A 27876-nucleotide genomic window follows, 5' to 3' on the forward strand; every position below is an offset into this window, starting at 1 on the left:
GAAGGCCATTTCTTCAACACATTAACGGTGTCAGTGCCATTGGATCCAGTGCCATTGGAAACTGGACTGCCTTGATGGGAATTATGACTCTTTGCATTACAAGGAAATTTATCAGAAGTACAAACAGAAAGGTTTAATTTAACTTTATTTTCATATCAATGGAAAAATATAACCTCATACAAATGTCTAATTCTGTCCATTGTCTCTTTTTAAAAGCTCGGTGAATGACTCCAATTAAGTGCCGCAAGAAACAAATAAAAAAATTACAACCAAAAGCATATCAATGCAAATAAATTTGTGACATTGTTGACATGTTTATTTTGCATCTTCTACATGTTAACATATTAAGCTCAAGTCCATTGGTATCCGCAAGGATTTGGCACTCAATTTCCTGCAAAACAAATGGAGAATAAAGTAGGATGTGGAAGTGTGCAATTCCTGAACCCTTGGAACACGGAGCGCTCCGTTAGAACTTCCCCCTCGAGTGGCGAAAGTCTTCCCTTCCTAGGACACATGAAATCTCTGCACCATCCATACTAATAAGAGAACCATTTATTTTTATTTAGTAAAAAAAAAAAAAAAAAAAAAAGGAAAGGGGAAGAATTTATACTGCAGCAATTGACTTTCAGAAAAGCATGACGAAGCTCAGCGCCAGTTCACCCGAGTGCTGCCCGTCCCTGACTACCAGCCGCTCTCTCCTAGGTTTACATAAGTGCATCTCACGGAATTTGCAAACAAGATATTTATCATGTTTATTTATTATTGGTTGAAATAGTAAGAGGGGATGTGGAAACAGCTTCCCCTCCGTTCATTCACACACTCACACTCCAGTCACGCCATTATAAACTCCAGCAGCAGCATTTCCTTCTCGTTCACATCTTCTGACAAATGAATTGTGTGATAGGGAACAATCTGCAGTCGCAACACCTCAAAGATGAACTCTGCAGATGAACAAAACTGTCCTTTCTTTAGCTGGCAAGTCTGTACTAATATGATGCACTAGCTTTTCAAACACAAGTGTGTACAGAATGTAGATCATTTTTAATAATTTTTTGTGGGGTCAGAGACACGTTCTGCACATGGAGAAGAGGTGAAGGTCGTGGGCCACTGAGTTTCTGCTGGCAACTGCTGGAGTTGCACTCTGAAGGTGGTGTGATGTCTCTCGCACTCGTTCTCACTCGCTCACATTCTCAGACACTCATCTCAGCGCACACGTCACTTCTGCTTCAACTTCTATGTGTAAAAGACAGAAGAAACCTCAGTGGGTTTGATTTCCATTATTCTTGGTAGAATTTCCACAGCCAGTAATCTGAAAACAACAAGAAAACAATGGCTGAGAAGAAATCTACAATAATAGCGTAAAACTGACAATTAGGTGGCAGACTAGGGACTTTGAGGACCTTAAACTATGCAAAAACAAATGTAAGAAACACGTCCATGGCACATTTCTCCCTCGAATGAATAGGCTTCACTTTTCTCTATGCATTTTTGTGGATCTAATATTTATGAGCAGTCCAGGCCTGATGAGCAAACACATTCTGCTGTATTTCCCACATTCTGTTAGAGAATGAAACTGCTGAAAAAACCATCAGATCAGGCATGAAAACAGGTCAGGGGTAAAAAAGGTGAGAAGGTGTCAGAAAAAAAAACGAATGCTGACTTTTTATTGACCAATGCATTACGCACTAACCCAGCGCCGCCAATTAAGCAAAACAAAACGAATGGGCCGCCGATGTACGAGTTTTATGGGCGTTAAGACAAAAAACGAAACAAAAAAGTATGAGATGTATCGGCCCAAAAAGCACGTCGGCCCACCGGGAATCTCCCGGTAGTCCCGATGGCATTAGCCTACATGCCTGGACGTCACACAAAACAAAATCCTACCTGTAGCCTTTCACCATCCACTTATTTAGCTGCTGTTGCATCAATTGACATGCCATCTCCTTTTCCCTCTTTCTTTTTCTATGTTTAGCCCCCGATAGCTTTTTTGCATTATCCATCTTTATCGACGACAACTGACTCGTTCCTGCTCGCTCAGCGCTCACGGTGCCCGCGCCCGCTCGCGATATTATCCCGCCCACTTCTATGTCAAAATAATGACATTGGCAACATCGCTGTCTGTATCTGACAGGACAGTTAACATTGTAAGCTAACTTACGTTACCTCAGGCTTGCTTTCCGACGTGCGGTTCTTTGTTCGGCAGTGTGTCATCAGACCGCATCAGACTCGCGGTGTTAAAGACTTTGAAAACAATTCTGCCCTACTCTGACTCGGATTGGCTGTCAGGTTTCGGCATTAGGAATGATGATTGGTTTTTTAAAGCTGCTAAGTTTATGGTAACTATAGAGATATAGCGGGTAAATGCTGGCCACGACCACGACCCCCCCTCCCACCCCATAAATATTTTCTCATCGGATCTGCACAAATCACGTAGGTGACCCATTTTGGTTTTAAAACGGCGAATTTCGCCGAAAGATGAGGAGTTTTCATGCCTGATCAGATGTGCTGAATGAAAAAGCATTGGTCTAAACATAAATCGGACAGCCGTTTCGTGCCAAACATTCATGTTGGTGTGAACAGGCCTGAAGACTTGCTCAGCAGTCATAAGACCAGAAGCCTTCATGTATGTTCATGCGAATAAAGCCCTGCAGAAACACAGGTCTGATGAGTAGACATACCAAGCTTGGCTCTTCAGCTTGCGCAGCTCCTTTGTGGCCCATGTGGCTAAAGTCTTGGTCTTGGTGATCTTGGACCTCCGGCCTTCAGTCAGCAGGTCGTTGATCTGAGGTCGAACCTCTACCAGCTTCATCACGTCTTTCCCAAAAGTTGTACACAGGTCACTTTAGGAGGGGGGAAGAAATGTCAACTTGCATGCTAGAGCAACAGAAGGAACATGCTAGACCAATAAACAAGCTACAGGATTAATAAGAATCACCCAAAAAAGAAAACTGCAGTGTCCTTCTAAACCCAACGACTCACGAGAGCAGAAAAAGGCTGAATTCAGTGTCTAGTCTACACTACAACCTCTCCATAAACGCAGAGCACAACCACTGAGACTAGTTTTCTTGGTGAATCATGATCCTCCTGCTGGAGCTCTGAACCATAATGAGCCCAAAAGGTTGAAGACTGTAATAATGAAGAAAAGACTGGCCAATTTACAGACTAAACCTAGTATTGTTTTAGTAACCGGTCCAGGGCTCGACAACATGGCCAGCGTGAGACACACTGAGGACCGCTGACGTCCTCAATCTCTTACCTCAACACTACTGTTAGCCCTACCAGAACCACTCAAACACAGTCTAGATGATGAATGAGAAAACACTGTCTTGTCATCCGTTTGTTCTTATTTTATTACTTTTATTTTATTCTCTGGAATTGAGAACTGTGAAACTGCACTTGGTGAGAATTAGGGCTGTACTGTCCTAGTCGACTAGTCGATTAGTTGGTCGATACGTTCTGGTTCGACCAAAATTCTGATTGGTCGATTTTCTGCCGCGTTTATTTCATCAGTTTTGCCGCGCTGAGGCACGCTCATTTCATCAGGTGGAAAGCACTAACTGCTAATGGGGGTGTTTTCAGAATACCCTTGTTTCACTGTAACAGTCTGTCTTCAAAACACCCCCCTTGTTTTCACCTTTTTTGGATTAGCCCAACCCAAGAGAGAGCGTCGAGCGTAGTAGGTTTGATGCTGAATATTATTTATTTAATTGTGAGAGCGTTTAATAGTCAGTCCTCTTCTAACATGTCAACAACAAAGAAATCGACAGTGTGGCAGCATTTTGTTAAAATTGATAACAGGAAAAAGGTTGAATGCAAAGTTTGCAAGCAACAGTTTTCCACAGCTTGACGACAAACATGACATATCATCTACTGTAAAAGTGGTAAGCTCACTTGTCTGCGTTAGCTTGCCCTGTCTGTTTTGAGTAAGCTATGAACATATCAGAATTTGCATATTTCAATGTTTTAGTGTGATAACCTAACTTTTTTATTTTTTATTTGGAGCCTAATGCGCAATTGCGCTGTGCTGTTGGTTGTTAGTTTTGAGCCTAGGATGCTTTATTTTTCAGTTATGCACTTTATTTCGTTTCTGCTCTTGATCTGGTTTGTTTAATAAATATAATTTTTTTATTAAAGTGGACGTGCCTTTTGTGTTTATTAAGAGTAAAAGCTTTAAGTTAATAGTCTATTCGTGTCTCAGCTGCGAAGCTAACGTTAAGCTCATCAGCCTCGCTCGGTGCGAGGACATGCACGGTGAAATGATAGTGTCTGACTAATAATAACTTATTATTATAACATATGACAAAAATAATTGTCTAAATTATGTTGTATATTCCTCAACAGTTCTTGTGATGATATCACTAGTTGACAACAGTACTATTTTCGGAAATCATAAGCTATGATATTGCGCAGGTGATGCAGCGCTGTCAGAGCTGACAGACTCAAGTGTCAGACTCATTTCAGTGCAAAATAATTAGGTCAAAAACGATTTAATATACTGCAAATAGCCTACTAGTTGTTTGTTTATTTATAATTCATTTAGGCGGACAACAAGGCTACCAAGTACTGCGCACAGTGCACATCTAATTAATTTAACGTTTTTTTTTTCTAACGTCATTTTTAGTCGATTTTAGTCGATTTTTAGTCGAAAATTTCAGGACTTCAGTCGACCAAGATTTTCTTTGGTTGAGTACAGCCCTAGTGAGAATACAAGGTTATATTGGTCAGTAACATCCAGTGAGAGCCTGAAGCACTGGCCCGTCTGAGCGAGCTCTTACCCTATGAGGCCGACAGCGTTGGCCACGACCCCGTCAGAGCGGTCTTCATCCTCAGCAATGTGTTGAATGAAAGACAAGATAAACTCGACACGAGGCTGTACCAGCATTACATCGGCTGCACAGATTGAGGGAAACAGGGTTTATACATGAATCTCTCTCATCTTCAGTTACGAGGTGGATAAAGGTAAACTTACGGTGTACATTCTCCTGGTCTCCTTTCAAGCCCTGGATGATCCCAGTGTAAGCTTCCAGACAGCCTTCTCTCAGCTCATTCAAATAGTCCACCATATCATAGTCTGTCTGAAACAACATAAGCAGCAACTAGTTAATCTCCCAGTTAGCCTGGTTTAGCTTCCAGTTTGAACGAAGAAAAGACAGGAAGCAGTTCAGGAAAAGGCCAACTTAATTTCAGGCATTGATAACGACCCCAGAGGATGGGTTAATGTCCTCTGAAGCAAAACAACCCTTTTAAATGCACTATACACCACGTATGGCCAGCTGTTCTACTTCTGGAGTGAGCTTCACAACAGTTACCTGGAACAGTACGACAGAATCTATTCCTATACACCTATTTCATTGGTTCAGATTCATGTCATTGAGGATTCGCTAAGAATATTCACAAAGCTGGAATACTGCGCTTTAAAAACGAAACCAAACTTGTGCGTTGGGAAGAGCAGAGAATAACGACACTTTTAAGTGCACAAATAAAGATTCAAAACTAACTCTAGGAACATGGAAAAGAGACAGATGGAGCTCTTAACCCTTACGCTGAGGAGAAAAGCCAACGCAACTTTAAGGGGATCAAGAGAAACATGATTATGTAGGCTATTTCTGCTCAGCAACACTGGACAAACACGGCATACGCTAATAACTTCATATACTGTCTTTCTATGTATAACAGTTCTATCTAATAATGTATTAGACAGGACTGTTAGAAAGATTGTAAACTAATGAATGCAAGCTCTGTTTCCTCAGGCTCTGGCGTTCTCAGCGCAGTCAAAATAAAAGTCACAACAACAAGCGCGGCTTACGTCACTCCTGAGTTCCTACTGGCGCTGCGAATGCAACCAGAAAACGTTCCTATGGGAAGCATTAGCTCTTGGGGAACCACCTGGTGGCTAATTCCTAGAACTATCTGGTGCAAAAGCCCCTATAGGTTTAGATGTATAATTGCTATTTGGAGCATTGGGATCGCTAGACATTTTTCACTCGTTAGTCTGTAGCTCACCATTCCCACTCATTTTGCCAGCACGGGTCAAATATAAACTATATAGAGAAAGCGAGCAAAGGTCATAGACATTATCATCATTGAAGCTGTTCAGTTCTTCAGTTCAACAATGTTCTTGTGAAAACTCCAGTTTTAATCAATGAAGTTACCTACTCTACACTGTGCAATGAATCTCTTACTGTGCTCTCACTAATAGTGTGTCTGCACATGACGTCACCATCGACCTGAGTGACTGCAGCTACACACATACCCCGAGAGGTAGAAACACTGAGCTGTGTGTTTGCGCTGGTAGTGTTTTGGGGAGTGCGCAGGTGTGCGCTGGTGGTGTTTTGGGGAGTGCGCAGGAGTGTGCGCTGGTAATGTTGAGGAGTGCGCAGGAGTGTGCGCCGGTAATGTTTTGGGGAGTGCGCAGGAGTGTGCGCTGGTGGTGTTTTGAGGAGTGCGCAGGAGTGTGCGCTGGTGGTGTTTTGAGGAGTGCGCAGGAGTGTGCGCTGGTGGTGTTCTGGGGAGTGCGCAGGTGTGTGCGCTGGTGGTGTTTTGGGGAGTGCGCGCTGGTGGTGTTTTGGGGAGTGCGCGCTGGTGGTGTTTTGGGGAGTGCGCGCTGGTGGTGTTTTGGGGAGTGCGCGCTGGTGGTGTTTTGGGGAGTACGCAGGAGTGTGCGCTGGTGGTGTTTCGGCGAGTGCGCAGGAGTGTGCGCTGGTGGTGTTTCGGCGAGTGCGCAGGAGTGTGCGCTGGTGGTGTTTTGGTGAGTGCGCAGGTGTGTGCGCTGGTGGTGTTTCGGGGAGTGCGCGCTGGTAGCGTTTTGGGGAGTGCATAGGAGTGTGCGCTGGTAGTGTTTTGGAGAGTGAGTGAGTGAGTGAGTGGTTACCTTGTCCACCTGTGCCTGCGAGGCCTGTTGCAGTGTGTCCAGCACAATGTCCAGGTACTTCTTGAATTCCCCTCCAATGGCAAGAGCAATATCACCAAAGACAGACAGGATCTGGGGTTTCACAGACCTGTGCACATTCTCGTTCTGCAAACACACGTTACAGCATTACTCTACTGTAAACGCAGCATTACTCTACTGTAAATGCAGCAGTGGAAATACCATATTCTGCTTTATAGAGGGAGAGAGAGGAAAATGAAACAAAAGCTTCAGAAACACAATTGACCCCATTTGTTTTCTTATTGCCTGACACTGGCCTCGATTAAGTTTTAGTTTGTTTCTATAATAACTTTGTCACACACCACAGCTGTTATTTATAAGGACATCTTTAATCTGGTCAATGGAATGAAAAAACATCAAATATTTACACTGATGTTTCCTAAACCCAGACAACCTGAACACTAAAGTGATTAGGAGAGCTTCTTAATTATCGTGTTTTCTGGAATATAAGTCACTTTTTTTTTTTTTTTTCGTTGCAATTTATATATTGCAACTAACACCAAGCATGCACACAGTCATTAGAAACCAGTACTAATGTGTGCACGAGTACTCAAGCTCAAGTTTATTTGTATATTTTATCACATGCAGGAAAGTTCAAGCTCAAATAAACTTAAAACGAAACTGGTGTAATTTATAATGAATGCTGCTATAATTTGCATTATACTGATATTTTTCCATTTTAGTTCTGAATATAAATATGGTATGTCACATAGTATTATAGTAGTAGTGCAATACCAATCACATTGTACAGATGCGTGATTTTAGAGGGTGTTCTGTTGCACATGCGCACACACACACACAAAAGGTGTCTTTAAGGAAATGGCTATTACTTACACCCAGGTTTTCCAGCAGTAGCTGCATCATTTCATCACAGTGAGGCAGAATATTGGCCATCAGCGCTCGACACAGATCACACACCAGCCCCACCGCAGCCAGACACACCTGCACACACACAAGCAATGCATCGCATCTGTGGGACTCTTGAAAAAAAAACTTTACATTGGCCATGCAATTTTAACACACCCTACCATACCATAAATCAGTGTAAACAACTTCATTTTAAATATGAAGCTCAAGGTTATATTTTAAAAGAGAGATTGTTTGGGTTGTGTGAATCGTCTACTAAAGAGCCACTCAGTGGAAGCTGCTGTAGTTGTAGAGTCCCGCAATATCCAGCGTGGCCACGAGACCACAGGGTCGGCACACGCTGGGTGAAATAGACTCGCTTTCTCTGTGATGATACAAAATCCTGAGCTGCAAATCCTCAAAGCAGCAGGAGGAACAATCATCAACAAACTCTGGCGCTTCGGCACAAGCGTTACCTGATATTCTGCGTAATTCTTTAGCCCGATGACCAGGAACGGCTTGAAGGCTTCCATGTATTTCAAGAAATCACTGCCCAAAACTGGATTGGAAGGAAAAGGGAAAAGTTAATTCATTCACAGCGGTAACGAGACACTGATTAAAGCGTGTGAACTTCATGTGAAGCTTATTTTAGTCCTGAAGGCTTCTCAAATAAGTTTAGTCAGATTTTAACTTATTTTATCACATCCTACATCACCTTCTCGCACGGGTCAAGCGTCACACAAACATGATCAAAATAAGAAGCAATGTTATGCAGCTCAAACGAACAGAAAGAGCCAAAAGAAAAGGATAAGATTGTCAGCTGTAATGCACTGGAGACCCGATCAAAACCACCGGGGGAAACAACGCCAGAGAACGTGTGCCGGTATTTACCATGTGGCCATTTGTGATGGTTTCCAGCATAATGCACCTTAATCCCAGCAGTAACCAGAGCCGATAGCTGACGTCAGCACTGGGATATGCAGGCCTCACCTTCCACTAGCATGAACAGCGCGTATAGCTCATGTGCTAGCACCGGGATATGCAGGCCTCACCTTCCACTAGCATGAACAGCGTGTATAGCTAATATACTAGCACCGGGACATGCAGGCCTCACCTTCCACTAGCATGAACAGCGCGTATAGCTCATATGCTAGTCTCACCTTCCACTAGCGTGCTGACGGCCATGAGCGCATCCTCCTGAACGCCTCCAGAACCAGCCGTGCTCTGGAACATGCGCAGCAGAGACGCCATCACCACATCTGAGATCTGCAGCGCGTCCTGGTGCTGAACCTTACGCAGCACGTTCTGTTGGAGAACAAGAGAGCTGAGAACACACACATCAGACACACACACACACACACTCACGGTCAGGTGTTCTGAGGTCTGACCTGCAGGGTGGCGCACAGGAGAGACTGCAGGTCATTGAACTGGATCCTGTCTGACGTGCTCTGGATGTGAGACTGGACAAAACACACAAGCATTCAGTTACATCAACACAACACTAGCATCATCTGCAAACACTGCTGCTATATCCAGAGCAAATCAAGCTGTGTCTAAACATCTCACACACGCTGAACTATTTTAATCCATTCTAATTTAGTTGAAATATGGATTATTAAATCTCAGAAAATAACCAAGCTTTTAGTCTGTTGTTTTCAAACCTCACATTTACCTCAGAAAAGCCATTCAATGACCATAAACTTGAAAGTTAGCAAGAAGAATAACTACAGAAGCATTTTGGTAAATATATGCACCATATTACACACTCATATCTTTACTTAAACTCGGTCAATATTTAATGTTTGTTTGAATAAATTAGTCACCGCTTTGTTTTTATAAAAATAAACTTGGGGTAGAAAATTGTCTCACAGTTATTATAAAATATTATATTTATTAAATATAATATATTTGTTTAATATCTTGTGTAATTTGAATGTCTGTATACAAATCAGTTAGTTAACATTAATGTAGCCACTGACAGGGTTCAGGGTCAGGAGAATCGGAACTGAATAGGATTGCAAGCTTGTGAAAGGAAACCAAATTGAATCATGTGATGTCTGATTCCCCAGCCCTACTCAACATCATTCCCTTGAGCAGCGAGCGGCTTTTCTTCACCTCCATTTGCAGGACCTGCTGCAGTCGCTCCATGATGACCAGTGTGGTCTTCTGCACCGCTGGGTAACAGTCCTTCGCACTGTTCTTCACAATCTCCATCAGGGCCTCGTACGCTGCACTGCGCAGGTTATTCTGATGCCCATCGGGCCTGCCAACAGAGAGACAACACGCCGAGACTCAGAGAAGAGGATAACCAGAGAAGAGGATAGCCAGAGAAGAAGAGGATAGCCAGAGAAGAGCTCAGATCATATTCACCTACTATTCCTTATGTAGATATGATATTTTCATTACTGGATATAACATTACTGGCCCTTTTTACAGCAGGTTATTATTCACCGTTTTTGGTGATCGGATCACAAGAGGTCATCACTAAATACAGCTGGAAATGGGCTGATCAGATCTCTCAAACCACAAATGGAGGTATTTAAGGATGGATGTGAACACATGGCACTGAAACGTCCTGAACGTGTTCTGGACAGCAGTGACCCTGACCTGACCCTAACAGCAGTGACCCTAACCTGACCCGTTCTGGACAGCAGTGACCCTGACCTGACCCTAACCCGATCCTTACCCGTTCTGGACAGCAGTGACCATCACCTGACCCTAACAGCAGTGACCCTAACCTAACCTTAACAGCAGTGACCCTAACCTGACCCATTCTGCACAGCAGTGACCCTAACCTGACCCGTTCTGGACAGCAGTGATCCTAACCCGACCCTAACAGCAGTGACCCTAACCTGACCCGTTCTGGACAGCAGTGACCCTAACAGCAGTGACCCTAACCTGACCCGTTCTGGACAGCAGTGACCCTGACCCGACCCTTACCCGTTCTGGACAGCAGTGACCATCACCTGACCCTAACAGCTGTGACCCTAACCTGACCCGTTCTGGACAGCAGTGACATTGACCCGACCCATACCCGTTCTGGACAGCAGTGACCATCACCTGACCCTAACAGCTGTGACCCTGACCTGACCCTAACCTGACCCGTTCTGGACAGCAATGACCCTGACCCGACCCTTACCCGTTCTGGACAGCAGTGACCATCACCTGACCCTAACAGCAGTGACCCTAACCTGACCCTAGCAGCAGTGACCCTAACCTGACCCTAACAGCAGTGACCCTAACAGCAGTGACCCTAACCTGACCCGTTCTGCACAGCAGTGACCCTAACCTGACCCGTTCTGGACAGCAGTGACCCTAACCCGACCCTAACAGCAGTGACCCTAACCTGACCCGTTCTGGACAGCAGTGACCCTGACCCGACCCTTACCCGTTCTGGACAGCAGTGACCATCACCTGACCCTAACAGCTGTGACCCTGACCTGACCCTAACCGCAGTGACCCTAACCTGACCCGTTCTGGACAGCAGTGACCCTGACCCGACCCTTACCCGTTCTGGACAGCAGTGACCATCACCTGACCCTAACAGCAGTGACCCTAACCTGACCCTAATAGCAGTGACCCTAACCTGACCTACATTAGCAGGTATTATTTAGGAAACAATGTACAAGATGGTGTCTGAAGCTTATGCGCTTTCATTTTCCTAACCCTTCACTGAAAGAGAATAAGAGTTTATAAGAAGTTTGTTGCACAAGTGAATGAGCCGCCTCTGTCAGGTGTGTGCTGATGTTTACCTGTCTGTGGTCTCCAGCAGCTTCTGCACGATGAGCTCGAAGGACGAGGACAGGCAGTAAGTGCTGGGCTCCTCCTGGTCCTCGGCAGCGTCCGTGGCTTCATACGCAGCTTCAGCCAAACTAGAGAAGGCCTGAAAACAGCATCTGTCAGCCTCATCTTACAGCTCCAACACACCGATCACACTCTATACTGGGTGTCTTCAACTACCACACACGCTTTAGAAAATACAGCATTTGATTCAAAGGTAGACCAGACTGACTTTTGCTGCCATTGAGGCGATATCCAGACAGGGTTAGGGGCTCAGGGTTAGGGGCTCGCAGTCACGGCCAACAGCGTAATTACATATGCAACTACATGCACACACACACACACTTTACAGTGCAACATTTATATTGTACCAATATTTATGCAAATACGTAGAGGTTTGGTCTAAACATTTGTTGCGTTAGATTCAGTGCCAAGTAGGGCAGTCGCGATAACCACAATACCGCGATACTGACAATCCCACCGCAGAGGAACACTAGCAACCGCGATACTCACATTCTTTCATAAGGCTATGCCCTTCTTGTTTTACACGTTGTGTATGAGTATTAAAAGTTAATAAGTTAATAAGACTCTGTGGATTTGCACTTAACAAGCCTAAACAGACAGTGAAGGTTGAGAGAGTGAATCAATGCCATTGATTTCTATGAAGTAAAGCATTAGCTTCAGTGTTGCTCATACGACATTGCTAGTCAGCTGAGCCTTGTAAAGCGGCACTTTAACAACTTGTTTCATTAAATCTGTCTTTGAATGAATCAGCGTTTTTGAATGTGTTCGTTGAATGAACGGTTTAATGACTCACTTAAAGAGTCCGTTGCTGCCTAGTGGCGTAACACTGTAACTGCACCCGTGTAGAACACACAGAGACCAGCAGTGCTGATACTGGTGACATCAGCAGAAAGCCTGTCGTCCAGGCAGTTAAGGATCGGAACTGTTATAATCTGTAATGTTGGAACCTCATTCTGCTCACTTTAGTTCCCGTTTCAACACATGTTTAGTTTCAGTTTCATAGGTTCCTTATGTCCTCGTTTTCGTCCATGCTGACCACATTGTAACCCTTACTTGTATAGCAATAAATACATGAATGGCGATGATATTGCATATTGTAATGCACGATATTGAGCCTCTCACTGGGAAATTCCTTCACCCTAGTGCAAAGCCCAGTTATTCCAACACCCCAATACAATGAGCACATTTACATGCACACTGAAAGCTCACAAAAACCAGCTTACTGAATTAACATGTTCCGGTTTACATGGCAAACAACAGCCCAGGAAAGCAAATAAACCACACTTACAAACCATTAATAAATCCGGTTATTTCCGGGTGTGACGTCAAAACCCAATCATTGGTGTATCTACTGCGAACATTTCATTTGTTATGCGAGATGTGATGTTTAATAAATACGCAGTATTTTGACTGAACTGCTATTTCGGCTGCATGAGATCAGGACACATTTGATAATTTCTTGGGTAAAGAAAGAGTCATAGTTTCCAATATACATTTCCTACTGCATCACATGTGCACTTCAAATAGCTACAGAACGCTGGTTAATGAGTTTACATGCCAGGTGTAGATTGGTTAATTGAAATTGGTTAAGAATAAAGGAAAACTGATACTAACACATTTACATAACCAGATTATTCAGAAGATGACGTGTCATCATGAAAGCAGTCATGTGACAGAACATGAAGGTGTTGAAGGTGTTGAAGGTGTTGTTACCCAGCAGACGTTGGAGGCCACGCGTGGTTCGGCCCCGAGGCCCTCGATCAGGCACTGCAGGAGCGGGGCCAGATACACCTCATTGATCGCAGCCTCGGGGAGCAGGTCACAGATGCGTCCCAGCGTCCAAGCCGTCGTGTCCCGCACCACCACACTGGGGTCCTTCATCAGCTCGATGAGCGTGGGCATGGCCTGACAACACACCGAGAGCGTCACACACACACACAGTCACACAGGTCAACCGCTGCATTAGCCTCGAGTGTAAACCGTTACCTGGATGACGAGTGGTTTGAGCTGGTTGAGTTCGGGACCCTCCAGAATGGACCCGAAGGCCATGACCGAGGCGTCCCGGTAGCGCCAGTCTGGGTGCTTGATGTGCTCTTTGATGAAGGGCAACACGTGTGGCACCACATCGTCCTCACAACACGTGGCTAAGAGCATCAGACACACGCCAGCGGCCTTGCACGGGTTCCAGTCGTCATCGTCATCATTCTCATCCTTCAAACAGCACATACAGACTCAGTAACATTCCCATAGAATTCAGAGAAGAATTAACTAACACTATATAGCAGCAAACACTTTCATTTCTATTTCAAAGCAGTTTTTCAATGCATATGACTGGAAGCCAGAGCTGGTCTTCTGTATATGAGCTGCTCCATTACATGATATATGAGTAACATAAGTGATAATACAGCACAACTAATTCTATAAAGCTGATAGTTCTGGTCCTGGAGGCTGAATGGGTGGGTGGGTGGTGGTGGCGCAATGGATAAGACACATGCCTTTGGTGTGAGAGACCTGGGTTCGAATCCACTGTGAGACACCAATGTGTCCCTGAGCAAGACACTTAACCCCTAGTTGCTCCAGAGGCGTGCGACCTCTGACATATATAGCAATTGTAAGTGGCTTCGGATAAAAGCGTCAGCTAAATGAATAAATGTAAATGTAAAATGAATACAGACAAACCAGCTTTACAGATGTCAACTGAATGTAAAAATACTGTACATGACACTGCTTAAAGCCCAAAGTATACTCCGGTCGTAGGCATACATGTGCAACCAAATTTTTTTGGAAACAAAGTCCACTAGATAGTGCGCACGTGCCGAACGAGTCTGTGGCCGCACACCTGGCCAAAGGAGTATACTAGTAAAGGCGGAGGGAAACATGGAAAATGAAGTATAGCCAGGACTTAATTCAACTACTAAATCATACATGACCATAAAAGTAGAACTACTACATGAAACATCAGTTGACCTAGCATCTGTTTATTGTGTAGCATACAAGGCCAAACTACTAAACATGTACTGTATATACAGTACCAGTCAAAAGTTTGGAAACATTACTATTTTTAATGTTTTTGAAAGAAGTCTCTTATGCTCATCAAGCCTGCAGTTAAAAAAAAAAAAAAAAAAAAAAACAGTAATATTATGAAATATTATTACAATTTAAAATAATGGTTCTCTTTTTTAATATACTTTAAAATGTAATTTATTTTTGTGATGCAAAGCTGAATTTTCATCAGCAAGTACTCCAGTCTTTGGTGTCTTATGATCCTTCAGAAATCATTCTAATATGATGATTTGATACTGGAAACAGTTGTGCTGTTTAATATTAGGGATGTCAATTTTCACAAATTCCCATGATCGATCGTCGTTTAAATTAACGATCAATTAATCCATTAATCGTTAGCCTTAATACTGCGATATGCGTCTACTGCAGTGGCTATGACAGCATGACAGGGTCTGCAAATGCTGCTCAAAACGCTATGTTCGTCACCAAATCAATGAGAATGGTTTTAAATATAAATAAAGGGCTAGTATGATTGTAAAATGTTTCGATGTGATTGATAATTAAATTAATTATTTAATAATCAAATAAAACTACTAATACAACGTGTCACCAACGCCGCCTCATATGCGCTTAGAACGTGTGACTGTTGTGGACGCGCTCTTCCTGGAACAACCGCACGCGCTGAATGAATCTGCTACCGTTAAACTGGAGCACTTTGCTAGCATGTTATTTATCTAAAAGAAACGCATCCTATATGAGATTAATCAGATATATTCAAAATAAACATAATATTACAAATTATATCTGCACAAAATGACGCAAATTCATGCACAAGTGAACTTGAACTAAGTTACGTGCCATTCATTCAGAACTACTCATGTTGTGGACGCGCTCTTCCTGGAGCAACGCGACACGGCAACTAAACCCAAATAATTCACAATGTTTTATTACAATATTGTTCTCTTTATAATGTTATGTAATATTACAGTCCCAATAGTCATTATTAGTCGTGCACTGCCGTTTGAGCTGCGCGCGCTGAAGCTGACGCTTTACTACAGAGTTAATTCTTAACCAAATGCATCCAATATGAGATCAATCAGATATAGATAGGCATACACAAAATAAACAGTAATACAACTTACATTTGCACAAAACAAAAGGCTGCGAATGCACACGCAAACTTATAGTCATGATGGTGTAAAATGGTCCCAAACATAACTCCGGCGCGCTCGCTTTACGTTTCGCGGTTGAGCAGCGCGCACGCGCATGAAGACCTGCTTAATCGATGATCGATAAGTTGTATCGATTAAATGTATTATCGACAATTAATCGATCTTTTTTGGAATACTTTTTTCAGGATTCATTGATGAGTAAAACTTTAACAGCATTTATTCATTAAAACAGCATTTATTCAAAATAAAAACATTTCTAACAATATAAATCGTTACCATCACCTTTTATCAATTTAACGCATCCTTGTTGAATTAAAGTACTAATTTCTTAAAAAAAAAAATAGTTAGTTCCCAAACTTTTGAACGGTAGTGTATATTGTTACAAAAGATTTCTATTCTAAATAAATAGTTATTTTTAACTTTTTATTCATCAAATAATCCTGAAAAAAGTATCTCAGGTTATAAAAAAAATATTAAGCAGCACAACTGTTTCCAACATTGATCATAAATCAGCATATTAGAATGATTTCTGAAGGATCATAAGACACCAAAGACTGGAGTACTTGCTGATGAAAATTCAGCTTTGCATCACAAAAATAAATTACATTTTAAAGTATATTAAAAAAGAGAACCATTATTTTAAATTGTAATAATATTTCATAATATTACTGGTTTTTTTTGTTTGTTTTTTTTAACTGCAGGCTTGATGATCATAAGAGACTTCTTTCAAAAACATTAAAAATAGTAACGTTTCCAAACTTTTGACTGGTACTGTACAAGTTACAAAAAGTCTGTTCATGAAGAAAATGCATAAAAGCAGCAAAAACACTCTAGTTCATGAGATTTAGAGAAAAGGCCAATTCCTACTCCACCCGCTGGCTGTGCATGTGCACTTACAGGCTGCATTTCTGTGTGATTTTTATGTTATTTGTTACTCAAATAACTGATAGGCCACTGTTATAATCATGGTCACACTGTTAAATGGAATAACTAAATGCAAACTAGTTATTTAAGACTAGTTTATAAGCATAGCAAGTAGGGGTGGCACGGTACATGAAAAAACATCCGAACCGTTCGGTTCGCTTGTCTCGGTTCGGTGCGTGTGTGCGTCGCGCGGTTCGCACGGTTCGACGCATGCGCAATGTAGCCTTGTGCCCGTGCTACTGCTAATACAATGCTAAATCATAAATCAGACAAATGTAGAATAACATTACAATGTCCAGCAATCGATTTAAATAGTACACTGGGTTTACTTAGACATTTAATGAGATCAACTCCACTAGGCTATATGTTGTTTTTTTCACGTGAATAAATAGGCTACATAGATCGACTGTTCCACGTACCGGTATGTACTTTAATGGTCCAGTGGCAGAACTTGCCAAGCGTGTCAAAGGTTCTGAGTTCTAATCTGCACTCGTATATATTTTTCTTTTTCATCAAAACCGATTATGTTTATCAGCGGTTGTATATCAAGCAGGGACAGATTTGTATGAATTTTGTTTTGTGATTTCATCGGAACGAATAGAGTAGCCTAGAGTCTCCTCAACGGACTGAAGCGCGCGTCTGAGTGAAGAATGTGCGGCCGCTGCGGTGTGTGCGCGAGCCACGAGAACACTGTATCAGCGCCACTGATCGCAACGGCAACGAGCACTTTGATCACTTGATTAAAAAAAACACATTTCAGCGCTAGATTGCTTCTTATTTAACAAACGAACGAAACGAATACTTTGCTAGTTAACTGGAAATGTTTTATTTATTTGTATTGGTACATCCGTGCTGGGACATAATATCAACCCTGGCAAAAAGTGGTGACAAATAACTGTCCGACACAGCCCACGGGAAATGAGAAGCTGCGTTTTGCAAACACACCCCATTTATGAAATAAATTAATTAATAATTAGATAATTCAGCTATATATCATATGCTGAAGTAAATTTTTGGAGTGTTAAAGATTAAAAGAAAAAACAACAACAAGAACCGTACAGAACCGAAAACCGTGACCCTAAAACCGTGATACGAACCGAACCGTGGGTTTTGTGAACCGTGCCACCCCTAATAGCAAGTATATGACTGGAGTTGGTTAGTGAATGAGACTCAGCGTATTGAGTGTGCGCCACTGTCTGCCAGTGATAATCCAGGAAGTTCCTGCGTACACACCTTACACCTGGGAAAGCCCCAGCCATGACACCAGCTTTACCTGTTTGGTGAGCGTCTGCGTGAGGATGGGCACCAGGTACTGCAGAGCTCCTTTAGCATAGAACTTGCTTGTGTGCTCTGGAGGACGACCCTGTTCAGAGGCCTGAGGACAAACGTTAACAAACATCAAAAACTAAAGCATTTGTTGGACTTGCAGATTGCAGATGTAACGCCAGCATCACCTCAGTGGCTTCAATGGCCAGATCCATTTCCTCGTCACAGACATTGGACCAAAACTCAATCCCCTGTAAGGCCACTTCATCAATGTCGCTCTTCATGGCCTCTATTGTGATCTGAAAACAGAGAAGCTGGTGAGACACTGACAACATCACTGGCATTCAACTATCCTCCGCAGAGACGAGACGAGTGCTGACGCTTTCACTGCTACACAACGCCTGTCATTTGAGTTCTGCTGTCATTTTAGTTTAACTAATGATTTCAACATTGTTCCTTAATATTTTAAATCTACATTAAATTTATGTCATCATGTTTTTAAACTACAACATTCCCTAAAAGGTTACATGTTTTAGTGCCGTTTTCTTCTGGTCAGGGGTGCGTTTCCCGAAAGCATCGTTAGCCAACTATGGTCGCAAGTTCCCTCGTTGCCAATAGAGTTCAATGGACATTGCGATGAACTTGCGACCATAGTTGGCTAAAGATGCTTTCGGGAAACGCACCCCTGATTTGGTAATAGGTGTGGCCTCTTAAGAAAGAGTCATGTGCACACAGACACAAACCTGTCTCAATAGCAGCGCTTCAGAGGTCTCCCTATTCAACACACTGACAAGCTGATGAGCTGAACCAGGTGTTTTAATCAGCGAGACATCTAAAGCATTCTGGGAGGCTCACACCAAAAAGCACACACACCAAAGCAGTGTTTATTTCACATCTCTCTTTATTCTATTGCATTTATTTGTGCTGTTGTTTGCAATTTGTTTATTTGTTCTTATTTTAGACTTTTTTAAATAAAATTTTGCACTGAAGAAAAGTTGATTATGTTTGTATGTGCTGTTCTATAGTTCTTAGGAAGAAAATCAGAATATGTATTGGCAGATCACTTAAAAAAAATAAAATAAAAGATTCGGCCAAGAAAATTACAATTGGTGCATCTCTAATTAACAAAGACAACGCCACTTTCAACTGTGGTTTCGTTAAAATAGCTGGCCTAATAATGAACTGCCCAAACATTAGTATTCCATGTCAATGAATCACAGTTTTGGGACTGACTCATCTTTCATTCTCACACAGGTTGTTAGTCACAAGAGAATCTTTGAAGCTTGTATATGACCTCATTATGAACCTTATAGTTTGTCATTCTACAAGGTCAAGGTCATCAGTGCATGAATACCAGTATTATTCAACATCCTCATCTGCAAACTTACAGCAAACAATGCAGGGCCCATGTACGTCTCCATGTACTGATAATACAAGGACATGATCTTCACCAGGTTCTGTAACGCAGCCACTCTCACCTGCAGAAACACAGAATTAGACACATGTACTGCTTCCAGAGCATCTTATAGCATTAAACACACTCATGGACACTTAATTGTCAATCTCAACGTCTGTAAAGGAGATAATCAGTTTGATGGACAGGTTCTGCATGTTAAACGAGAGGAACGCACCCTGGTGTCCGGACACTGTGTGGCTTCACAAACGACCTGCATGATGAAGTGTCTCTCAGTCTAGAGAAAGAGAAAGCCAGAGATGTAAAGCCTGTTTCCTGCATGAAGACTTCTAACCGCACCGTAACTGGCAGTACCTCCTTATCAAAGTTGGCTTTTGTGAACTCCAGTGAGTTGAGCAGCGCATTAGTGGCGGCTAGCTTGACGTTGTTGCTGGGCTCCTCCTTCCTCATGCCCTGGATGATGGCGGTCAGGATCTGGTTGGCGTTGTCCTGAAGGTGCTCTGGGTCCTGAAAGGGTTGGCCAGGTTAAATTAAATGGGCATCATGAAACAGTGCAGTAACAGGGTTAGTGTTATGATTATGGGTTATGATTATGGCTGAGGACTCACAATGTCCTGGCAGTTATGATTATGGCTGAGGACTCACAATGGCCTGGCAGAGTTATGGTTATGATTATGGTTATGGCTGAGGACTCACAATGTCCTGGCAGAGTTATGGTTATGGCTGAGGACTCACAATGTCCTGGCAGAGTTATGATTATGGGTTATGGCTGAGGACTCACAATGTCCTGGCAGAGTTATGATTATGGGTTATGGCTGAGGACTCACAATGTCCTGGCAGAGTTATGGTTATGGCTGAGGACTCACAATGTCCTGGCAGAGTTATGGTTATGATTATGGTTATGGCTGAGGACTCACAATGTCCTGACAGAGTTATGGTTATGATTATGGGTTATGGCTGAGGACTCACGATGTCCTGGCAGAGTTATGGTTATGATTATGGATATAGCTGAGGACTCACGATGTCCTGGCAGAGTTATGGTTCTGATTATGGCTGAGGACTCACGATGACCTGCCAGAGTTATGGTCATGATTATGGTTATGGCTGAGGACTCACGATGTCCTGGCAGAGTTATGGTTATGATTATGGTTATGGCTGAGGACTCACAATGTCCTGGCAGAGTTATGGTTATGGCTGAGGACTCACAATGGCCTGGCAGAGTTATGGTTATGATTATGGCTTAGGGCTGTGCAATTAATTGAATTTCGATTTCGATTTTTGCTCCCAACGATCACCAAAATAGTATAATCGAGTAAAAAACGATTATTTTGCCATGTTCTGTTTTGAAAGAACGCTCTTATTTTGTCTTGTGTTCTGAATGACGCGCGCACACGCACATCCGCCCCTCCCGATGCCATAAACTCTCTCAGCTTGAATGTTTAAACTGATAAAACTTAAAACGAAGTAAAAATTATCAACTTTAGTTACGATGCAATGCTGGCCCGATTGTGCAAGTGACAATTCCATCATGTCCCGACTCCTGAACGCGAATGTGTAGTTTCGACGCTTGCCTTGTCCAGCGCATTTTGAGAGACAGAGAGAGAGAGAAGACGCATCACCGCTGAACACTCACGCGGTTTGTGAAATTGCGTCTTGGAGAAAGTTTTAAAATTATTGATTTGATTTTATAATCTGTGTGGATTCATTTCGGCTACTCATACAATCTACATGCTAAAGTGAATCAATGTTTGCGGGGGAATTTCCCGCATTAGGCTATAAGTGGTAGACCTGCGGGAATATATTAAAATACTATATTATTTATTATAGTTCAAAAAGTACAATGTTCAAATTTCGATTTTTTAAGAATTGTTGAAAGGTGTCTTTGGTAACACTTTACAATAAGGTTCATTAATTAGCATTAGTTAACAATAATGAACAATACTTCTACAGCATTTACTAATCTTAGTTAATATTAATTTCACCACTTACTAATACGTTATTAAAATGAAAGGTTGTATTTGTTAACATTAGTTAATGCACTGTAAACTTAACATAAACAAACAATGAACAGCTGTATTTTTATTAACTAACATTAAAAAAGATTAATAAATACTGTAACAAATGTATTTCTCATTGTTAGTTCATGTTAGTTAATACATTAACTAATGTTAACGAATTAACATTATTGTAAAGTGTTACCGTGTCTTTTTAATAAATGCAACACGTTCCCAAAGTCATGTGAAATAATCGTGTTACATAATCGTGATTTCAATACTGACCAAAATAATCGTGATTATGATTTTTTCCATAATCGAGCAGCCCTATTATGGCTGAGGACTCACAATGTCCTGGCAGAGTTATGGTTATGGCTGAGGACTCACAATGGCCTGGCAGAGTTATGGTTATGATTATGGCTGAGGACTCACAATGTCCTGGCAGAGTTATGGTTATGGCTGAGGACTCACAATGGCCTGGCAGAGTTATGGTTATAATTATGGCTGAGGACTCAAGATGTCCTGGCAGAGTTATGGTTATGATTATGGCTGAGGACTCACAATGTCCTGGCAGAGTTATGGTTATGATTATGGTTATGGCTGAGGACTCACGATGTCCTGGCAGAGTTATGGTTATGATTATGGCTGAGGACTCACAATGTCCTGGCAGAGTTATGGTTATGATTATGGTTATGGCTGAGGACTCACGATGTCCTGGCAGAGTTATGGTTATGATTATGGCTGAGGACTCACAATGTCCTGGCAGAGTTATGGTTATGATTATGGCTGAGGACTCACGATGTCCTGGCAGAGTTATGGTTATGATTATGGCTGAGGACTCACAATGTCCTGGCAGAGTTATGGTTATGATTATGGTTATGGCTGAGGACTCACGATGTCCTGGCAGAGTTATGGTTATGATTATGGCTGAGGACTCACAATGTCCTGGCAGAGTTATGGTTATGATTATGGCTGAGGACTCACGATGTCCTGGCAGAGTTATGGTTATGATTATGGTTATGGCTGAGGACTCACAATGTCCTGACAGAGTTATGGTTATGATTATGGGTTATGGCTGAGGACTCACGATGCCCTGGCAGAGTTATGGTTATGATTATGGATATGGCTGAGGACTCACGATGTCCTGGCAGAGTTATGGTTATGATTATGACTGAGGACTCACAATGTCCTGGCAGAGTTATGGTTATGATTATGGCTGAGGACTCACAATGTCCTGGCAGAGTTATGGTTATGATTATGGCTGAGGACTCACGATGTCCTGGCAGAGTTATGGTTATGATTATGGCTGAGGACTCACAATGGCCTGGCAGAGTTATGGTTATGATTATGGCTGAGGACTCACAATGTCCTGGCAGAGTTATGGTTATGGCTGAGGACTCACGATGTCCTGGCAGAGTTATGGTTATGATTATGGTTATGGCTGAGGACTCAAGATGTCCTGGCAGAGTTATGGTTATGATTATGGCTGAGGACTCACAATGTCCTGGCAGAGTTATGGTTATGATTATGGTTATGGCTGAGGACTCAAGATGTCCTGGCAGAGTTATGGTTATGATTATGGCTGAGGACTCACGATGTCCTGGCAGAGTTATGGTTATGATTATGGTGGAGGACTCATGATGACCTGGCAGAGTTAAGGTTATGGCGGAGGACTCACGATGTCCTGGCAGAGTTATGGTTATGATTATGGCGGAGGACTCATGATGACCTGGCAGAGTTAAGGTTATGGCGGAGGACTTACGATGTCCTGGCAGAGTTATGGTTATGATTATGGCGGAGGACTCACAATGTCCTGGCTGAGTTATGGTTATGATTATGGCGGAGGACTCACATTGTCCTGGCAGAGTTATGGTTATGATTATGGCGGAAGACTCACGATGTCCTGGCAGAGTTATGGTTATGGCGGAGGACTCACAATGTCCTGGCAAAGTTATGGTTATGGCTGAGGACTCACGATGTCCTGGCAGAGTTATGGTTATGCAGGGGCGGCAGTGGTTCATGTAGATTGTCTACAAACCGAAAGTTTGGTGGTTCAATCCCCGGTTCCACCTGACCAAGTGTCGAGGTGTCCATGAGCAAGACACCTAACCCCAGCTGCTCCCGACGAGCTGGATGGCGCCTTGCATGGCTGACACCGCCGTCAGTGTGTGAATGAGTGAGTGAATGGGTGAATGTGAGGCGCTTAAAAGCGCTTTGGTGGCCATAGGTTTGTGAAAGCGCTATATAAATGCAGTCCATTTACCATTTATGGCTGAGGACTCCCGATGTCCTGGCAGAGTTATGGTTATGATTATGGCGGAGGACTCTCAATGTCCTGGCAGAGTTATGGTTATGGCTGAGGACTCCCAATGTCCTGGCAGAGTTATGGTTATGATTATGGTTATGGCTGAGGACTCGCGATGTCCTGGCAGAATTATGGTTATGATTATGGCTGAGGACTCACAATGTTCTGGCAGAGTTATGGTTATGATTATGACGGAGGACTCACAATGTCCTGGCAGAGTTATGGCTATGATTATGGTAATGGATGAGGACTCACGATGTCCTGGCAGAGTTATGGTTATGATTATGACTGAGGACTCACGATGTCCTGGCAGATGTATCCGATGGCCTCGAGCGTGGACTCCTTCATGTGCTCAGTGCTGCTGGGGTCCGTCACATTGGCCACCAGCTGAGGGATGAGCTCGGGCCACTGGTTCACTGGGATCTCTGCGCACGCGATGCCAGCCACACACTGGGACGCTGAGCTGGGCCGATAGGTCTCCGTACCCAGAGTCTGCAGCACCTACAGCACACGAGACCAACACACAGAAATCAAAGCTTGTGAATGACGAATCGACTGCCTGTTGACCCAACGATGGACAGCCCTACTGGAGACCAAAGAACATTCCAAGGTCTTCTAAAGCCCAAAGACTCATGCGAGTGCTGCGGACTCTGAACGTGAAGGGTTACCACACATAAAAGTAGAGACGCTTGTGATACTGATGTATCGAGAGGCACGATACTTAAATACTGATAATTAATTCTGCTACATATTTAGCGTGACAATTAACTCTTTTGCTGCCCATGATGGAATTTTCCGGTTCTCCACTTATACGGTAGGGGGCGCTATTAGGCATCTTCTGAAAGAGAACAGAATCTCCTGATCTAAACACAGGAGAAGAAACAGAAACAAGCGATAGCATATGTAGGCAAATGCGTGGGTAAAATAATGCGATCATCAATATTAAACAGCATTTAAATCAAACCTGCCTAATGTTACAGAATGAAATGTCGAACCATCAAGAGGAAACGACTGAAGCTTTGAGTGTTGATGGACTAGATCTGTGTGTGATCATCGTCCTGAATCTGATCTGGATGTGGTCTTAGCAATTTTTCTAACCCTAATTCAAAATGTTGCTTTTTTAATGAAACTTACATTCAAATGTTGATGAAAAAAGAATGAAGCTGAATAAGTTTGTTTAAAAGCAGAGGCTCTATTCTTTCTTTTGATACACCACATGTTGTTCAGAGAGATATTCATACAGAAAAATATTCTAGGGGACATGAAACTTTCGTGAAAATGATCAAATGCTGGCGGCAACTTTTCTAAAACGCTGGCAGGGAAAGAGTTAAGGAGTAAAATAAGTTTTGAAACACAGAGAGAGAAGAGTTTCACACCAAGTAAAGCTGCATAAAGTGACACTTATGATCATGGACTGAATGAATTATATTAAAATTGGACATTCCATTACATTTAATAAATGGTTAAGTCAGTAAATATTTTAAAAGTATGCTATAGTTATAATTTGAGGATAAAACCAGCTATTAAAAGTAGTATTTCAGTATGGTTTCCATTCCGGTGACACTGGCCTTGATTACTCAAGACTATACTGCCTTTATGCTGACTGTACATTAATATGAGGATTCACTGAGCCAACACATCTATAAAGCTTTAATGTAAACCACAATTAATTATGAAACAAACAAAAAATTAATTAATAAATAAATGTATATATACACACAATAGAATCCAGTACAAATATTATTTTTTAGGGAATGCCATTAGGTCTTGAGAAGTCCGATTAACACAAATCTGTTCATTTTGCACAACTCAATGAATCCCTTCAGTCAGTAAATATTTGCTCAATCACAAGACCTGCATTTCCAGACCTGAACTATGAGGAAGAGTATGATGAAGCTGTAGAGCGACGTCTGAGCTGTGCAGTAACCCTGATCTATAGTGTCCGGTGTCATGTACGCACTGAGAGAATGTGGGCTTACGTAGTTCTTGATCTCCCTGCGTGCGCTGGAGTCGATGGCCAGCCATCTCTGCTGGTTCTGGGTCTTCACATCCGGGTCCTTCGAGGTCAGGGAGTTCTTCACCTGCAGACCCGCTGCCACTCGGGCCACCTGTGTGTTCCCGGGATTGGCCAACACCTTCGACAGCTCCACCAGGAACGTCGGCTGAAACAAACCGAGGCGTGGGTTTAGACCAGCCCTCATACTGGAGGAACGTCAGATGATCAAGAACCATCTTGAGCTCTCTCCTTCACCTCGACAAACACACACAGTGAAACATGCTAACGCACAGAAGATGCTAACCCTGTATTCTAATATGGCTCTACTTGAGCTGATCGATCATAAACCTGCCAGAGTCTCAGTGCTCATTACGTCACTGTAAAGGACAGCAAGGTTCGTGTCGTTTCATGATTACTGGATGTAGGTCTCTAAAAACACATCCTGATCTAGCTGGAGTTACAGCAGTTTCCTAAAGATTCATAAAGAAACTGACATCACTCTTGAAATAAAGGCTCTTTTAGAACCAAACATGGCTTTTCTGAGGCACCACTGCCAGAACCTGTATTTCAGAGAGTGCAGTCTTTGATTTCAGACACATCCAGGAACTCAGTGAAGAGTGAGAGGTCAGTGTGACAGACATCAGAGCTGTGAATGAGTGTGTGTGTGTGTTGTGCTTCATCACCAGGTTCTCGATGGCCGCCTGCTCCAGAAACTTCTGTGCCGCTTCCAGCTCATTTCGATCTGAAAATCAACCACAATCAAGAAGAAACTCATGATCAATCACGAATGACACGCATGAAGCATCACAGCTTTCCTCTCCCGCCAAACACCCGCAAACTCACGCGTCTCAAACGCTGTAGCAAAACTGCACACACACACATGCTGTGATCGGCTTCATTCCCGCCTCACACTCAACAAAAAAACCCACTCGCTCACATGCCTGCAATTTACATGTATTAAAGAGCGAGAGAAATGGCGGACATTAAAACTGAGCTTGAACTTAGAAACTTTCTGAGGCAGATAGCAATGACTGAGAACTAGCCATGCTAGCACCTAGCCACTTCCTGAGTAGCATGCTAACCTGCTAATAACTTTATCGAGACTAACCTGAGAACACGACAAACCTCGCAACATCAGCACATGTGCGGGAATATGAGGAAGAGCTTTGAGTTTTTATATTTACTCTGATAATCGCATTCTCCGCCCGTGAGAGACTCGGGTCGCCGCACAGGCCGGCAAACGCCGTTTACAAACGCGACGCGCGCAGGCTTTGACGGCTGACGCGCGCGTTTGCTGTTCTCGTCGACAGTCTTTAGAAATAAAGTGCAGCTTTGTGCGTTTCAGCAGCTGTTCACACAACAGGACAAGCGTCGAGAGGCCTTCACTATATTAGCCGCCCGCTAACACACACACACACACAAACCCTTCAATCTAGGATCGCACGCGTGAGAAACACACACATGTGTGGATCCGACGCGTGCGGGCGAGGCTCATGTACCTGGAGACACGGTTTTCTCGAGGATTGTGATCAGCTCCATCCTGACGCGCGCAAACGCGACGAGATCTGCAGTGACGGGAACGAGGAATCGGTCGTGTAAAGTCAGAATCGCGTCCACGCCTAATAACGAGGACGAGCAGTTCTCGCGGGTATCCGCTTCTTCATCAGCCGCTGTCGCGAGGAAAAGGCCGCGCGGAACTCCCGCCTGCGAACGATATCACGCGCTGACGTCACGCGCTAACGTCACAGTCTCCGCCCATGCGCAGCATCACGAAGCTCGCGCGGTCCGTCACAAACAGCATCATCGGTCTTTCACAGTTGTTAAACCTCATTCTCTGAACCAAATTCCCAATAGCCTTAACCCATTTGTTGAATAAATCACTCTTTCTTTAAAACCTTAAACAAGTTCAGGCAGTTAAACACCTTTTTCTAATCCCATGCACTCTATTTAAAAAAAGTCTACTCTACTCTAATTCAGTGTTTACACACAACAGGCCAAAACTGTTAACACTTATTTCTAATGATGTGATCAAACTAACTGTATGAAATATGTTGAGTATGAAATATGAAAAGTGTACAGGCGCACTGACTAATGATATAAACAATAGATGGAAACAATCTGAGAGGCAGAAGAGGAAGAGGATGAGTAAAGGGAGGAAGAGTATGTGTAAAAGGAGGAAGAGTATGAGTAAGAGAAAGAAGAGTATGAGTAAGAGGAAAAAGAG

The 27876-nt window shown here is 43.0% G+C and overlaps 1 protein-coding gene across 3 annotated transcripts; it reads right to left on the reverse strand.

Annotated features, from left to right (window-relative positions):
- Positions 1–128: 128 nt before the first annotated feature.
- kpnb1 (karyopherin (importin) beta 1) lies at positions 129–27364 on the reverse strand. Of its 3 annotated transcripts, none has more exons than XM_082186066.1 (22): positions 27152–27364; positions 26336–26394; positions 25636–25818; positions 23957–24157; positions 19712–19864; positions 19575–19634; positions 19332–19421; positions 18132–18242; positions 17951–18040; positions 13565–13789; positions 13292–13483; positions 11527–11657; positions 9890–10037; positions 9163–9234; positions 8935–9079; positions 8251–8333; positions 7763–7870; positions 6872–7015; positions 4970–5075; positions 4776–4890; positions 2679–2840; positions 129–1309 (listed from the first exon to the last, which is right to left on the reverse strand). In XM_082186066.1, coding segments are annotated over exons 1-22 (2619 nt in total). In that variant the 5' UTR covers positions 27192–27364; the 3' UTR covers positions 129–1308. The 3 variants fall into 3 exon arrangements, with proteins under 3 accessions (XP_082042192.1, XP_082042191.1, XP_082042190.1); XM_082186065.1 differs by having other exon boundaries at positions 129–1233; positions 17951–18052; XM_082186064.1 differs by having other exon boundaries at positions 17951–18052.
- Between the last annotated feature and the right edge of the window lie 512 nt (positions 27365–27876).

Source organism: Leuciscus leuciscus, assembly GCF_965113295.1.
Source record: "Leuciscus leuciscus genome assembly, chromosome: 12".
Taxonomy (NCBI): Eukaryota; Metazoa; Chordata; class Actinopteri; order Cypriniformes; family Leuciscidae; genus Leuciscus; species Leuciscus leuciscus.

Excerpts from the sequence above, each read along its gene's own strand:
- kpnb1 (XM_082186065.1), bottom strand. The coding sequence starts at position 27,191 with ATGGAGCTGATCACAATCCTCGAGAAAACCGTGTCTCCAG. Across the intron at positions 7,871-8,250 it reads AGAATTACGCAGAATATCAG|GTGTGTCTGGCTGCGGTGGG; the intron begins GTAACGCTTGTG and ends GTGTGTGTGCAG. Across the intron at positions 5,076-6,871 it reads CGCAGGCACAGGTGGACAAG|ACAGACTATGATATGGTGGA; the intron begins GTAACCACTCAC and ends ATGTTGTTTCAG.